This window comes from Schistocerca serialis, chromosome 2 (assembly GCF_023864345.2).
Source record: "Schistocerca serialis cubense isolate TAMUIC-IGC-003099 chromosome 2, iqSchSeri2.2, whole genome shotgun sequence".
Taxonomy (NCBI): domain Eukaryota; kingdom Metazoa; phylum Arthropoda; class Insecta; order Orthoptera; family Acrididae; genus Schistocerca; species Schistocerca serialis.
In genome coordinates, this window is record NC_064639.1 from 147,133,575 (window position 1) to 147,147,679 (window position 14,105).

At 43.7% G+C, this 14,105-nt stretch overlaps 1 protein-coding gene across 1 annotated transcript in view; it reads left to right on the plus strand.

Annotated features, from left to right (window-relative positions):
- The first annotated feature begins 3,321 nt into the window (after positions 1-3,321).
- LOC126455811 (uncharacterized) overlaps positions 3,322-14,105 on the plus strand; it is a 47,321-nt gene continuing 36,537 nt past the window's right edge. Inside the window, exon 1 of the mRNA XM_050091572.1 lies at positions 3,322-3,351. Within this exon, the coding sequence (XP_049947529.1) occupies positions 3,322-3,351 (30 nt within the window). The remainder of the gene's footprint in view (positions 3,352-14,105) is intronic.

Genomic DNA, 14,105 nt, shown 5'->3' on the forward strand with positions numbered 1-14,105 from the left:
ACGGTGTTGTTTTTTCTTTTACCTTTTCTACTTGAAACTACCTTCACAAAAGTGAAAAAGCCTTTAATATACCACCATTAAAATGTACTAGAGGTAGCTGTAGAGGGCAAACACTGTAAAGAAAGACAGAGATTGGAATACGTCAAGCAAATAATTGAGGACGTAGGTTGCAAGTGCTACTCTGAGATGAAGAGGTTAGCACAGGAAAGGAATTCATGGCGGGCCGCATCAAACCAGTCAGTAGACCGATGACCAAAAAAAAATAAAAATGTACGCCACAAAACGCGGAGTTAGCTACAACCTTTCAGATGCAAAATAAACTACTGGCCATTAAAATTGCTACACCCAGAAGAAATTCAGATGATAAACGGGTATTCATTGGACAAATATATTACACTAGAACTGACATGTAATTACATTTTCACGCAATTTGGGTGCATAGATCCTGAGAAATCAGTACCCAGAACAACCACCTCTGGCCGTAATAACGGCCTCGATACGCCTGGGCATTGAGTCAAACAGAGTTTGGATGGCGTGTACAGCTACAGCTGCCCATGCAGCTTCAGCACGATACCACAGTTCATCAAGAGTAGTGACTGGTGTATTGTGACGAGCCAGTTGCTCGGCCACCATTGACCAGACGTTTTCAATTGGTGAGAGATCTGGAGAATGTGCTGGCCAGTGCAGCAGTCGAACATTTTCTGTATCCACAAAGGCCCGTACAGGACCTGCAACATGCGATCGTGCATTATCCTGCTGAAATGTAGGGTTTCGCAGGGATCGAATGAAGGGTAGAGCCAGAGCCACGGGTCGTAACACATCTGAAATGTAATGTCCACTGTTCAAAGGGCCGTCAGTGCGAACAAGAGGTGACCGAGACGTGTAACCAATGGCACCCCACACCATCACGCCGGGTGATACGCCAGTATGGCGATGATGAATTCAGGGTTCCAATGTGCGTTCACCGCGATGTTGCCAAACACGGGTGTGACCATCATGACGCTGTAATCAGAACCTGGATTCATGCGAAAAAATGACGTTTTGCGATTCGTGCACCCAGGTTCGTCGTTGAGTACACCATCGCAGGCGCTCCTGTCTGTGATGCAGCGTCAAGGGTAACCGCAGCCATGGTCTCCGAGCTGATAGTCCATGCTGCTGCAAACGTCGTCGAACTGTTCGTGCAGATGGTTGTTGCCTTGCAAACGTCCCCATCTGTTGACTCTGGGATCGAGACGTGGCTGCACGATCCGTTACAGCCATGCGGATAAGATGCCTGTTATCTCGACTGCTAGTGATACGAGGCCGTTGGGATACAGCACGGCGTTCCGTGTTACCCTCCTGAACCCACCGATTCCATATTCTGTTAACAGTCATCGGATCTCGACCAACGCGAGCAGTAATGTCGCGGTACGATAAACCGCAATCGCTATAGGCTACAATCCGACCTCTATAAAAGTCGGAAACGTGATGGTACGCTTTTCTCCTCCTTACACGAGATATCACAACAACGTTTCACCAGGCAACGCCGGTCAACTGCCGTTTGTGTATGAGAAATAGGTTGGAAACTTTCCTCATGTCAGCACGTTGTTGGTGTCGCCACCGGCGCCAACCTTGTGTGAATGCTCTGAAAAGCCAATCATTTGCATATCACAGCATCTTCCTCCTGTCGGTTAAATTTCGCGTCTGTAGCACGTCATCTTCGTGGTGTAGCAATTTTAATGGCCAGCAGTGTAAGTGAGATTTGGTTGCTGTCGCCGCGGGACCAGCTGAGCTTGGTGTCGGTGTGCTGCTCTTCCACTGCACCAAGCGAACCTGCGGACGAGGTGCGTATCGGCCAGCTCTTCATCAGTAAACCTGCTGTGTGCCGTTGTTAACGTAGCACTGACACTTTCGGGAACATCCCTCACATCAGAATACCCAAAAAATATCTCTGAACAATCTTAGATATTATTTTGTCGGTCGAGATCGAGCCTACCACGTGGATCTTCTTCTATTTCTTGCTGGCCTCAACCCGTGTCTTTGCCGTGTCAGCGGGTTATTTCGGATTTGCCATTTTTAGGATAGTGGCTGGCCAGATACTCTTCCCGACCGCCAAGACCGAATTTTTTTCGTAGTTTGGACACTTATTTTCAGATTTAATGTAAAAATACCTGCCAATACATGCGATTCCTTTATAGAAGGGGCGATGAAAAATTTTTCGTTTGTGGGTGTAGCTGCAGCCTATATGCAACGTATAGCGCCTCCGATGAGGGCATATAAGCACCAACATGCAGGCAGGACATATATTTTCAGATTTAATGTAAAAATACCTACCAACAGATGTGATTTGTTTCCAGAAGGTGCGATGCAAAATTTTTCGTTTGAGGGCTTGCTGCAGCTTATATGCAACGTAGAGAGACTCCGATGCGAGTATATAAGCACCTACATGTAGGCAATGTATTAGTGTGGCGCTCATATCTTTTCGTCGCTCGTGCGCTAAATGCTGTAAAGTGAACAACGACGAAGTTATTAGCAAATGCGTTCAAACAGGACCAACGCCCTATTAGTCTTTTCTTGGATACCGAAGGGCAAACACCAATTGACACCTATCGGAGAGTGAAAAATGTATATAGGGCAGCATGTCAGTCGGAAACCACCGTTGTGGAGTGGTGCTCTAAGTTCCGTGCTGTTTTCGATTCGAACGGAAACTTTTTGGTGTAGGGTAAACCTTGGTAAGTTCGTGGCATCGCTTATTTCGTGATACTTTGTGGATTCCTCTTCACAGAATTATCAACCACGCCAGAAGTGCAGTCGCTGACCCACGATTAGCAGCACATGTCCCCTGCCTGCAGCGGCATTTCGCGCCGCGCTACCAGTGGCCTTGAGAACACCGTGAGTTTTCTTCCGTTAGGGGCAGTTGTCTTTAGCTTTCGTGCTGCAGAATCCCACGTGTTTTGAAAGTGCTGATTGCTCCTCATATTAACAAGGTAACATATTTTGATTTTGCACAGTTGTTTATGTGATATAAATAAATTTTTCTGATTAAGGTTTGTGTTTTTGCGTTCGTTAGTTTAGACGGAATAGCCTTAGCTGCGCTAATAAAATTCTTAGAATTTTAACTGCCATCTTGCGCCGTCCTAGACAGTCTTCGCAAATTCTGGCTAATAAATGTTTTTAAAAGCGGATATTTAATTGTTTTTAGTAGCATTCCCGTGGTATAGACACAGCACTTCTTTTAAACCAGATAATACATTAAATTTACATATCACGAATTAACCAAGCTATCACGAACTTAACCAGTTTTTTCATCTACATGTTAGATGTCTCCAAAATATCGCAAATATGCCACCAAAATATTATTACAGCAGCAAGGTTGGTAAAAGAGGAGAAGTACTCAATTTACAAGGCATCAAAGCAATGTGAAGTGCCATGGTCTGCCCTGAAAGACTTTCTTAGCAGGACTGAAGGTGAATGTGTAGGGCTACCTAAATTAGGGAAACCGTTTGCTTTACCTGTACAAATCGAACAAAGAATATGCAATTACACACTTTCCATGCAGGACCTAGGATGCGGATTGACTGTAATTCAGATTCGAAAACCAGCGTATAAGCTAGCTACAGCAACTGGTAGGTAACATACCTTCAATGAAGAACAAGCTGCAGGGGACTGGTGGTGGAAAGATTTTAAAACACATAATGGGCTTACCTTAAGAGTGCCTGAAAATATAGCTGCTTATAGGTTTTCAGTGGGAAATAGGCCAATAATAACTGACTTTTATCAAAAAATAGAAGCGTTAGTTACAGATCTAGGAGTTCAAAATGGCTCTGAGCACTATGGGACTTAACATCTGTGGTCATTAGTCCCCTAGAACTTAGAACTACTTAAACCTAACTAACCTAAGGACATCACACACATCCATGCCCGAGGCAGGATTCGAACCTGCGACCGTAGCATCTAGGAGTTCAAGATCGTCCAGATCTAGTATGGAATTGCGATGAGATAGGACTCTCATATGTGGTGAAAGCATCCAAGATCGTTACAGCAATTGGCAAAAAGTATGTATATAGCAGAATGTTTCCTGATCGAGGTGAAAATCACACACTGATTGCCTGTGTCAATGCTAGTGGTCACTGGATACCACCTATGGTTATATTTAAGGATGTTCAAATGTCAGAAAATCTTCTGAAAGGCGTAATTCCAGGCACCATTCTGAAACTATCACCAAAAGGGTAGATAAATGGAGAACTTTTCTGGAATGGTTCAATTATTTCATACAATGTATACCTCCTGCAAGACCTATAATTTCATTAATGGATTCCCATGGATCCCATATTTCAGAGGAGGTCATTGATCTAGCCAAGAAGAACCAGATCTTTCTTCTGTCATTTCCTTCTCACACTACTCACATTCTGCAAACATTGGATGTAGGTGTATATACGCAACTTAAAAGATCACGGGGAAAATCTTTAAATAGCTACATGGTCAATAATCAAGCTCTCGGATCCAACAGATCTGATTTCCACAAATTGTTCAAACCTGCTTACTGCAGTGCTTTCTGTCCTGAGACCATCGTATCAACTTTTAGAAAGACTGCGATATATGCATTTAATCCTGTCGCTGTGTCTGATGAGGCAATAGCAACATCAAAGCTGACAGACAAACCTACAGAAGACAATCTGGAACCAGCATTAGGTGATTCAGAAAGTCATTAAGAGGTGAATGAACTTCTTGCTCTGCCTGTCTTAACATATGATGGGAACAAATGCAAGCGGAGGAGAAAGACAGATAGCAAGGCAAAATGTCTGACTCCACTTCAAGAAGCAGCTCCCAAAAGAACCAGAGGCCTATGCATTTTCTAAAATATTATCTCACGTGGTCCATTAACAGAGTTGACAGTTGTTCCTTTCAGTTGTTGTTTATTTATTTTAATGAAATTTATTGATTTATAGGTAGGCCACGGAAGGAAGATACATTAAATCCACAACCCAGCACCTCTGGAGTGACAAAGAAGAGGACGAAGGATGACGATAAATGTGGATCCGTTGGCCACGATTATTTAGAAGACGTGAGGAAAAAGTCATGGGCCCTATGGATACGGTGTAGTTTTTGTTTAATGTGGTACCATTCGAAGTGTCAGCATACTTTTGAAGAGAGTGAGGACGTTTTTATGTGCAACAAGTGTCAAAACCTTTCTGCTGAAGACTAAAATGAGGCTTTCTTTTAATCAGTAAATTCAGTTCAGTGTTTTTGCTCATAACCCAGCACCTCTGGAGTGACAAAGAAGAGGACGAAGGATGACGATAAATGTGGATCCGTTGGCCACGATTATTTAGAAGACGTGAGGAAAAAGTCATGGGCCCTATGGATACGGTGTAGTTTTTGTTTAATGTGGTACCATTCTAAGTGTCAGCATACTTTTGAAGAGAGTGAGGACGTTTTTATGTGCAACAAGTGTCAAAACCTTTCTGCTGAAGACTAAAATGAGGCTTTCTTTTAATCAGTAAATTCAGTTCAGTGTTTTTGCTCATTACTTAGTCAGTACTTTATCATTATTATCATAAATAAGCCTCAATGTCGTAAAATGACTAAATAAAATCTTTTATAGAAATACAATGCTTTCATTATTTAATTAATGCATTATCACGAAATTACCAGCGTAATGTCACGAACTTACCAAGGGGTATCACGAAATAACCTACAAAATTCTTAGTTCATGAAACCGTAAGGGAGAGGATGTAGAATCAACTGATCATAACATTGTGCATACTGAGTAATGCTTTTAAGGACAGGCCTACATATGTAATTCAGCAGGCTTTCAAAATATTTTTTATGTACTGTAAATTAACTTAATACAGAAATCCTCACGAAATTACCAAAGTTTTCCCTATATTACAGTGTTAAACATGGCTGTTACTCAGCAACCGTATACTAGTTTCAACACAGGATTATACAGCCAACCGGTTGCAAATAACTGTTAGGTGCGTTTACCTAGGTTTCGACACCTACTAAGAGTGTCTTCATCAGAATGAACCTTTTGATAAACGGTAAAATAACGTTGCGAAAAAGCAATGATCATAAATTAGAGCAACTATGCTCAAGTATAAATAAAACAAAACGTTCCAGCCTTTTTTCCTACCTAGGCGCATTTGTCAAAGGCTGGAACGTTGTATTTTATTTTTGACTTGAGGATAATTGCTCTAATTTCTGACCGTTCCTTTTTCGCAATGTAATTTCACTTTTTATCAAAAGGTTCATTGTGATGAAGACACCCTCAGCAGGTGTCGAAACCTAGGTAAATGCACCTATCAGTTATTTGCTAGATAGAGAGTTGTTAAATTTTGAATCGTTCTTGCTATGAATGGGATTAAAATCTCCTTCCAACCGCCTTTATTAAGATTTTACATAGTTTCCCTAAATCAGCTCAAGTGAATACTCAACGGTTTCTTAAACAAGCCCATAGCCTATTTCCCTCCTCGTCGTTATCAGCTTCAGGTTAGTAGTCTGCCTGAGGATAACATTGTGCATATTTAGCTCTAGCACTATTGTAAACAACCTCTGGTCGTTCATATGCTATAATAACCAACCAGTCGCTTATTTGTATTTTGATACGACGTATGATACTATTAAGTAGTTTTGAAGACATCGGAAGATCTTCATCATACGACGATGTTACAGGAACGGTATATCGATCTCTTGCAGCTAGACAATAGTGTCTTGGTGATGATGGAAATAACATAAATTTAGTTAACGAAATATTTATAAAACCAAAACATCAGTGCATTTTGGATCACTTACGTTGCACTGTCTGTGGTATTCATGAAAAATTGGTAATACTTATTTGGTTTTACAGAAAACAAACTCTGAACATAAGTACAAAGAATTTATTTTTCGCTTCCAAAACACTGTACATTAAAATATAGAATACGTCAACTGTAATAAAATTGAAAGTTTGAATACGTTTTACCCAATAATTAGCTAGCTGTAAATCTGGAGGGGTACAGCTTGTACTGGCATTCAAACCAAAGCTTTGTTGCAAACGCTATCGCAACTCGCACTAACTCCTTTGACAGGTTTGGACACGTCACTAGTTGGTCGTCCGTTTCGACATTTACACTGTCACTTTTTTTTCTTGGTCACCAGTCTACTGACTGGTCTGATGCGGCCCGCCACGAATTCCTTTCCTGTGCTAACCTCTTCATCTGCAACCTACGTCCTCAATTATTTGCTTGACGTATTCCAATCTCTGTCTTCCTCTACAGTTTTTGCCCTCTACAGCTCCCTCTAGTACCATGGAAGTCATTCCCTCATGTCTTAGCACATGTCCTATCATCCTGTCCCTTCTCCTTATCAGTTTTTTCCACATATTCCTTATCTCTCCGATTCAGCGTATAACCTCCTCATTCCCTACCTTATCAGTCCACCTAATTTTCAACATTCGTCTATAGCACCACGTCTCAAATGCTTCGATTCTCTTCTGTTCCGGTTTTTCCACAGTCCATGTTTCGCTACCATACAATGCTGTACTCCAGACGTACATCCTCAGAAATTTCTTCCTCAAATTAAGGCTGGTATTTGATATTAGTAGGCTTCTCTTGGCCAGAAATGCCTTTTTTGCCATAGCGAGTCTGCTTTTGATGTCCTCCTTGCTCCGTCCGTCGTCGGTTATTTTACTGCCTAGGTAGCAGAATTCCTTAAGTTCATTGACTTCGTGACCATCAATCCTGATGTTAAGTTTCTCGCTGTTCTCATTTCTACTACTTCTCATAACCTTCGTCTTTCTCCGATTTACTCTCAAACCATACTGTGTACTCATTAGACTGTTCATTCCGTTCAGCAGATCATTTAATTCTTCTTCACTTTCACTCAGGATAGCAATGTCATCAGCGAATCGTATCATTGATAGCCTTTCACCTTGTATTTTAATTCCACTCCTGAACCTTTCTTTTATTTCCATCATTGCTTCCTCGATGTACAGATTGAAGAGTACGGGCGAAAGGTTACAGCCTTGTCTTACACCCTTCTTAATACGAGCACTTCGTTCTTGACCGTTCACTCTTATTATTCCCTGTTGGTTGTTGTACATATTGTATATGACCCGTCTCTCCCTATAGCTTACCCCTACTTTTTTCAGAATCTCGAACAGCTTGCACCATTTTATATTGTCGAACGCTTTTTCCAGGTCGACAAATCCTATGAAAGTGTCTTGATTTTTCTTTAGCCTTGCTTCCATTATTAGCCGTAACGTCAGAATTGCCTCTCTCGTCCCTTTACTTTTCCTAAAGACAAACTGATCGTCACCTAGCGCATTCTCAATTTTCTTTTCCATTCTTCTGTATATTATTCTTGTAAGCAGCTTCGATGCATGAGCTGTTAAGCTGATTGTGCGATAATTCTCGCACTTGTCAGCTCTAGCCGTCTTCGGAGTTGTGTGGATGATGCTTTTCCGAAAGTCAGTTGGTATGTCGCCAGACTCATATATTCTACACACCAACGTGAATAGTCGTTTTGTTGCCACTTTCCCCAATGATTTTAGAAATTCTGATGGAATGTTATCTATCCCTTCTGCCTTATTTGACCGTAACTGTCGCTTAATGGTTCAAAACATGGTTCAAGTGGCTCTGAGCACAATGGGACTCAACATTTGAGGTCATCAGTCCCCTAGAACTTAGAACTACTGAAACCTACCTAACCTAAGGACATCACACACATCCATGCCCGAGGCAGGATTCGAACCTGCGACCGTAGCGGTCTCGCGGTTTCAGACTGAAGCGCCTAGAACCGCTCGGCCAACTTAATGGTTCCTCATCGAAGAAGCTCCATCGGGCAAGGTTATACTTGCAGTCTGAGACCCTAGTCCTTTTCCTGTTAGCCTTCCAGGTTGTGAGAGATTAACTACTTTCAGCCGCAAGTTCCTCCCTCAGCTACAGGATAGGTTTTGGTGTTGCTTCCTTCCATAGCTTATGTCTCCTCTCTTTCGCGGTGACGTTGATTCGCTCTAACGTCCAAAGGAAGGTGTTTCTTGAGCGAGGCCGCCTGGACTATGATGGTCCCCGTGTATAGGGTGACGATTATTTTTTTCGTCCTTTCCACCTCGACAGCTACTTGCTGCCGTTAACTGGAGGGCGGGCTATCCGTATGAGAAGGTATATCGTCTCTGTCGGCGTGGGCCTCAAACATCCTGGTATGATGCGGGATGACTCATTTAAGGCCACATCAATGCGTTTCACGTGGGCCAAATTTTGCCACACAGCGCGGCTTATTCAGCTGTCGACGAACTGAGTACAGTGGCTGTTGTTCAAAGCACTTGTAGGTCAGCACCCCAATCTGTGTTTAGCAGTTTGCGAATAACATTATTCCTAGCGCTGAAGTTTTGTTAGTGTCCAAACAGTGCTGGTTAAATGACAGAGTTCTGTCCAACTTCACGCCTAAATATTTGGGAGTGAAGCACTGCTCTAGGTCTTACTCTTTCCAACTCAAATGCAATTTTCTTTTGGCTTCCGTATTCCTCAGGTGGAAACTGCGAACTTGCGTCTGTGCTGGGTTTGAATTCAAGTAGTGTTGGTGATAGTAATTCACCAGTATTTCAAGGCTGCCAGTTAATTTCTCATCCACTTCGTTAAAGGTGTCCCCTTGGGTAGGCACACCCTTGTCATAAGCATGTATAAAGTACCTGCCATGGGGATGCGGTGGCTGGTCCTTGGAGTATAATGAACAGCAACGGAGCTAATACATTACTCTGAATGAGACCAATTTTTTGTTTCTCCACCTATTATTTTTTCATTGCATGGTAACACAGATGCGCTTATTCTGTGGTACACACTGCACAAATCTTGAAAATCCAAACTCCTTAGTTACCGGGTAAACCTTGTATGTGAGCCTACTGTTGAATATCAGTCTACTGTGGTTAATAGTATCACAGGCTGTGTTCACATCAATGAAAGCCACGCCGGTCACCTGCTTTGTTTCATATCCATCTTCATTGTGCTGGGTTAAATTTCAAATTTGCCAAGTGCGGGGTCTAAATACGGCTTGTTCAGGCCTTAGGACCTCAACTACACGCTTTCTCTGGAGGGCCTTTAACAGTTGGCACAGCAGAGACGGAAATTCTTAACATCTAAGGATCCTTGCCTGTTTTGGTAGGGTTACCTTTCTTGTTTTTCTCCACACCCTGATGATCTGTCTGGTGGTGATGTAGTTGTTCATTAGGTTTTTGATCCAACGTGTTTCATTTGATCGTCCTTAAATCGTCATCCCCGGCTGCCTTATTATTTTCCATTTCTTCTATTACTGTTCGCAGCTGTGAAAGGTCCCTCAAATGAATGATATTCATTTTCCTGGTCATTTATGGAACGGGGAAATCTGTGGGCGGCTTTTACATTGAGTAGAAGCTGAAAATCTGTGAGTTACTCCAGGCTTGTCAGCTGCCCTGTTTCCTATCCAGTGATGTGACTAAGTCACACCATCTCTCCCTTATATTAGTGTCTAAGGTGTCTTCAGAGAAAGGATCTGCATTGAAAAGCTGCTTATGCTTTTCTAGGATTATTTGTATACTGCCAGTAGGCCCAGCTAGGTATTTCTTCCGGCAGGCTCAAGGAGTATGTCTCGTGAGCTGTCTAAATGTGTCATAGGAGCTAGAGACTAGAGGTATCTCATCGATCTAGGTATCCAGTTCTTCTGTGAGAATGTCCAACGCGCCTTTTCGAAGCTGGACCGCCTTTTAAATGGAGCGGTACCTGGACAAACTACAGCTTTTATGGTCAGTGTGATGAGTCTATGTTGAGACCTTGGTAGCGCGTCTTCTCCCGACTCTTAATTGATTGCCGAGCAATCAGATCTGTTACATATACACTCCTGGAAATGGAAAAAAGAACACATTGACACCGGTGTGTCAGACCCACCATACTTGCTCCGGACACTGCGAGAGGGTTGTACAAGCAATGATCACACGCACGGCACAGCGGACACACCAGGAACCGCGGTGTTGGCCGTCGAATGGCGCTAGCTGCGCAGCATTTGTGCACCGCCGCCGTCAGTGTCAGCCAGTTTGCCGTGGCATACGGAGCTCCATCGCAGTCTTTAACACTGGTAGCATGCCGCGACAGCGTGGACGTGAACCGTATGTGCAGTTGACGGACTTTGAGCGAGGGCGTATAGTGGGCATGCGGGAGGCCGGGTGGACGTACCGCCGAATTGCTCAACACGTGGGGCGTGAGGTCTCCACAGTACATCGATGTTGTCGCCAGTGGTCGGCGGAAGGTGCACGTGCCCGTCGACGTGGGACCGGACCGCAGCGACGCACGGATGCACGCCAAGACCGTAGGATCCTACGCAGTGCCGTAGGGGACCGCACCGCCACTTCCCAGCAAATTAAGGACACTGTTGCTCCTGGGGTATCGGCGAGGACCATTCGCAACCATCTCCATGAAGCTGGGCTACGGTCCCGCACACCGTTAGGCCGTCTTCCGCTTACGCCCCAACATCGTGCAGCCCGCCTCCAGTGGTGTCGCGACAGGCGTGAATGGAGGGACGAATGGAGACGTGTCGTCTTCAGCGATGAGAGTCGCTTCTGCCTTGGTGCCAATGATGGTAGTATGCGTGTTTGGCGCCGTGCAGGTGAGCGCCACAATCAGGACTGCATACGACCGAGGCACACAGGGCCAACACCCGGCATCATGGTGTGGGGAGCGATCTCCTACACTGGCCGTACACCACTGGTGATCGTCGAGGGGACACTGAATAGTGCACGGTACATCCAAACCGTCATCGAACCTATCGTTCTACCATTCCTAGACCGGCAAGGGAACTTGCTGTTCCAACAGGACAATGGACGTCCGCATGTATCCCGTGCCACCCAACGTGCTCTAGAAGGTGTAAGTCAACTACCCTGGCCAGCAAGATCTCCGGATCTGTCCCCCATTGAGCATGTTTGGGACTGGATGAAGCGTCGTCTCACGCGGTCTGCACGTCCAGCACGAACGCTGGTCCAACTGAGGCGCCAGGTGGAAATGGCATGGCAAGCCGTTCCACAGGACTACATCCAGCATCTCTACGATCGTCTCCATGGGAGAATAGCAGCCTGCATTGCTGCGAAAGGTGGATATACACTGTACTAGTGCCGACATTGTGCATGCTCTGTTGCCTGTGTCTATGTGCCTGTGGTTCTGTCAGTGTGATCATGTGATGTATCTGACCCCAGGAATGTGTCAATAAAGTTTCCCCTTCCTGGGACAATGAATTCACGGTGTTCTTATTTCAATTTCCAGGAGTGTATGTTGTTGGGGTTGTATACAAGTCCCTATCGTCCACAGTTAAAAGAGGCTGATAATTTGGGATAGTGTATATGCTTGAGTCCAGACCTCTCTGCACATCTTGCGACTTTTTCGCCGTTGGAACCCGTCTCATGGTAGCCCCGTGTTGTGCTGTGACTATGAAAACCTCCTATTATGAACTTGAAAGACCGGTTTTGAAAGTTACTTCGTTCTCTGAACCCGAAATCTGCCCCACGTAACTTGTAGATGGAGGGTCGCTGTGCATTTCTTCAATTCGATTCTTAAATTTCTATACTATTTATATGCGTCATCACCACTAACCGAACTATAAGGCTGGCTTTGTGAATATTGAACTTCCCACTGATGATGGAGTCTTTCTGAAGCTAATATCATGCTTTTGATTTTTGGGCTGTGGCTAGTGGGTTCTCTATAGGTTTCCTGCGAGATTAAAATATCGCGTTTGCCTTTGCTGCACATGCCGGAGAGTAAAAGTTCTTATTTGCAGGCAAGTCTTCACTGTTAATTGAAATCATTTTTAAGGCTGGTTCTCAAAAGGTCCTTTTGTATACATTTATGTTTCCCGGTGGTGTACTGGTTTTAGAGCTATAAGGCGGCTGCATACAGCTTCCAGCGACTCCCAATCTTTATACGATCTTATAGGAGGCTCCTTCTGTGTTTCTAGTCACAGAGAATGTGAATAGTCTATACACTTTGTCACATCACTATATATATATATATATATATATATATATATATATATATATATATATTGTTCAGTGTTCTGACTGATTTCCTGCGGCCCGACACGTATTCTTCTCCTGTGCTAACCTCTTCATCTCAGAGTAGCACTTGCAACCTACGTCCTCAATTATTTGCTGGGTGTATTCCAATCTCTGTCTTCCTCTACAGTTTTTGCCCTCTACAGCTCCATCTAGTACCATGGAAGTCATTCCCTCGTGTCTTAACAGCAGTCCTGTTATACTGTCACTTCTCCTTATCAGTGTCTTCCACATAGTCTTTTCCTCTCCGGTTCTGCGCACAACGTTCTCATTCCTTACCTTATCAGTCCACCTAATTTTCAACATTCGTCTGTAGCACCACATCTCAATTGCTTCGATTTTCTTCTGGCCCGGTTTTCCCACTCCAGACGTACATTCTCAGAAATTTCTTCCGTAAATTAAGGCCCATATTTGATATTAGTAGACTTCTCTTGGCCAGGAATGCCTTTTTTGCCATAGCTAGTCTGCTTTTGATGTCCTTCTTGCTCCGTCCATCATTGGATATTTTACAGCCTAGGTAGCAGAATTCGTTAACTTCATCTACTTCGTCACCATCAATCCTGATGTTAAGTTTCTCGCTGTTCTCATTTCTACTGCTTCTCATTATCTTCGTCTTTCTTCGATTTACTCTCAATCCATACTGTGTACTCATTAGTCTGTTCATTCCGTTCAGCAGATCATGTAATTCTTCTTCACTTTCACTCGGAGTAGCAATGTCATAAGCGAATCGTATCATTGATATCCTTTCACCTTGAATTTTAATTCCACTCCTGAACCTTTCTTTTATTTCCGTCATTGCTTCCTCGATGTACAGACTGGACAGTAGGGACGAAAGAGTACACCCTTGCCTTACACCCTTTTTGATACGAGCACTTCGTTCTTGGTCGTCCACTCTTATTACTCCCTTTTGGCTGTTGTACATATTGTATAAAAGCCGTCTCTCCCTATAGCTTACCCCTATTTTTTCAGAACTTCGAGTATCTTGCACCATATTACTTTGTCGAACGCGTTTTCCAGGTTGACAGATCGTATGAACGTGACTTGATTTTTCTTTAGTCTTGCTTCCATTATTAACCTC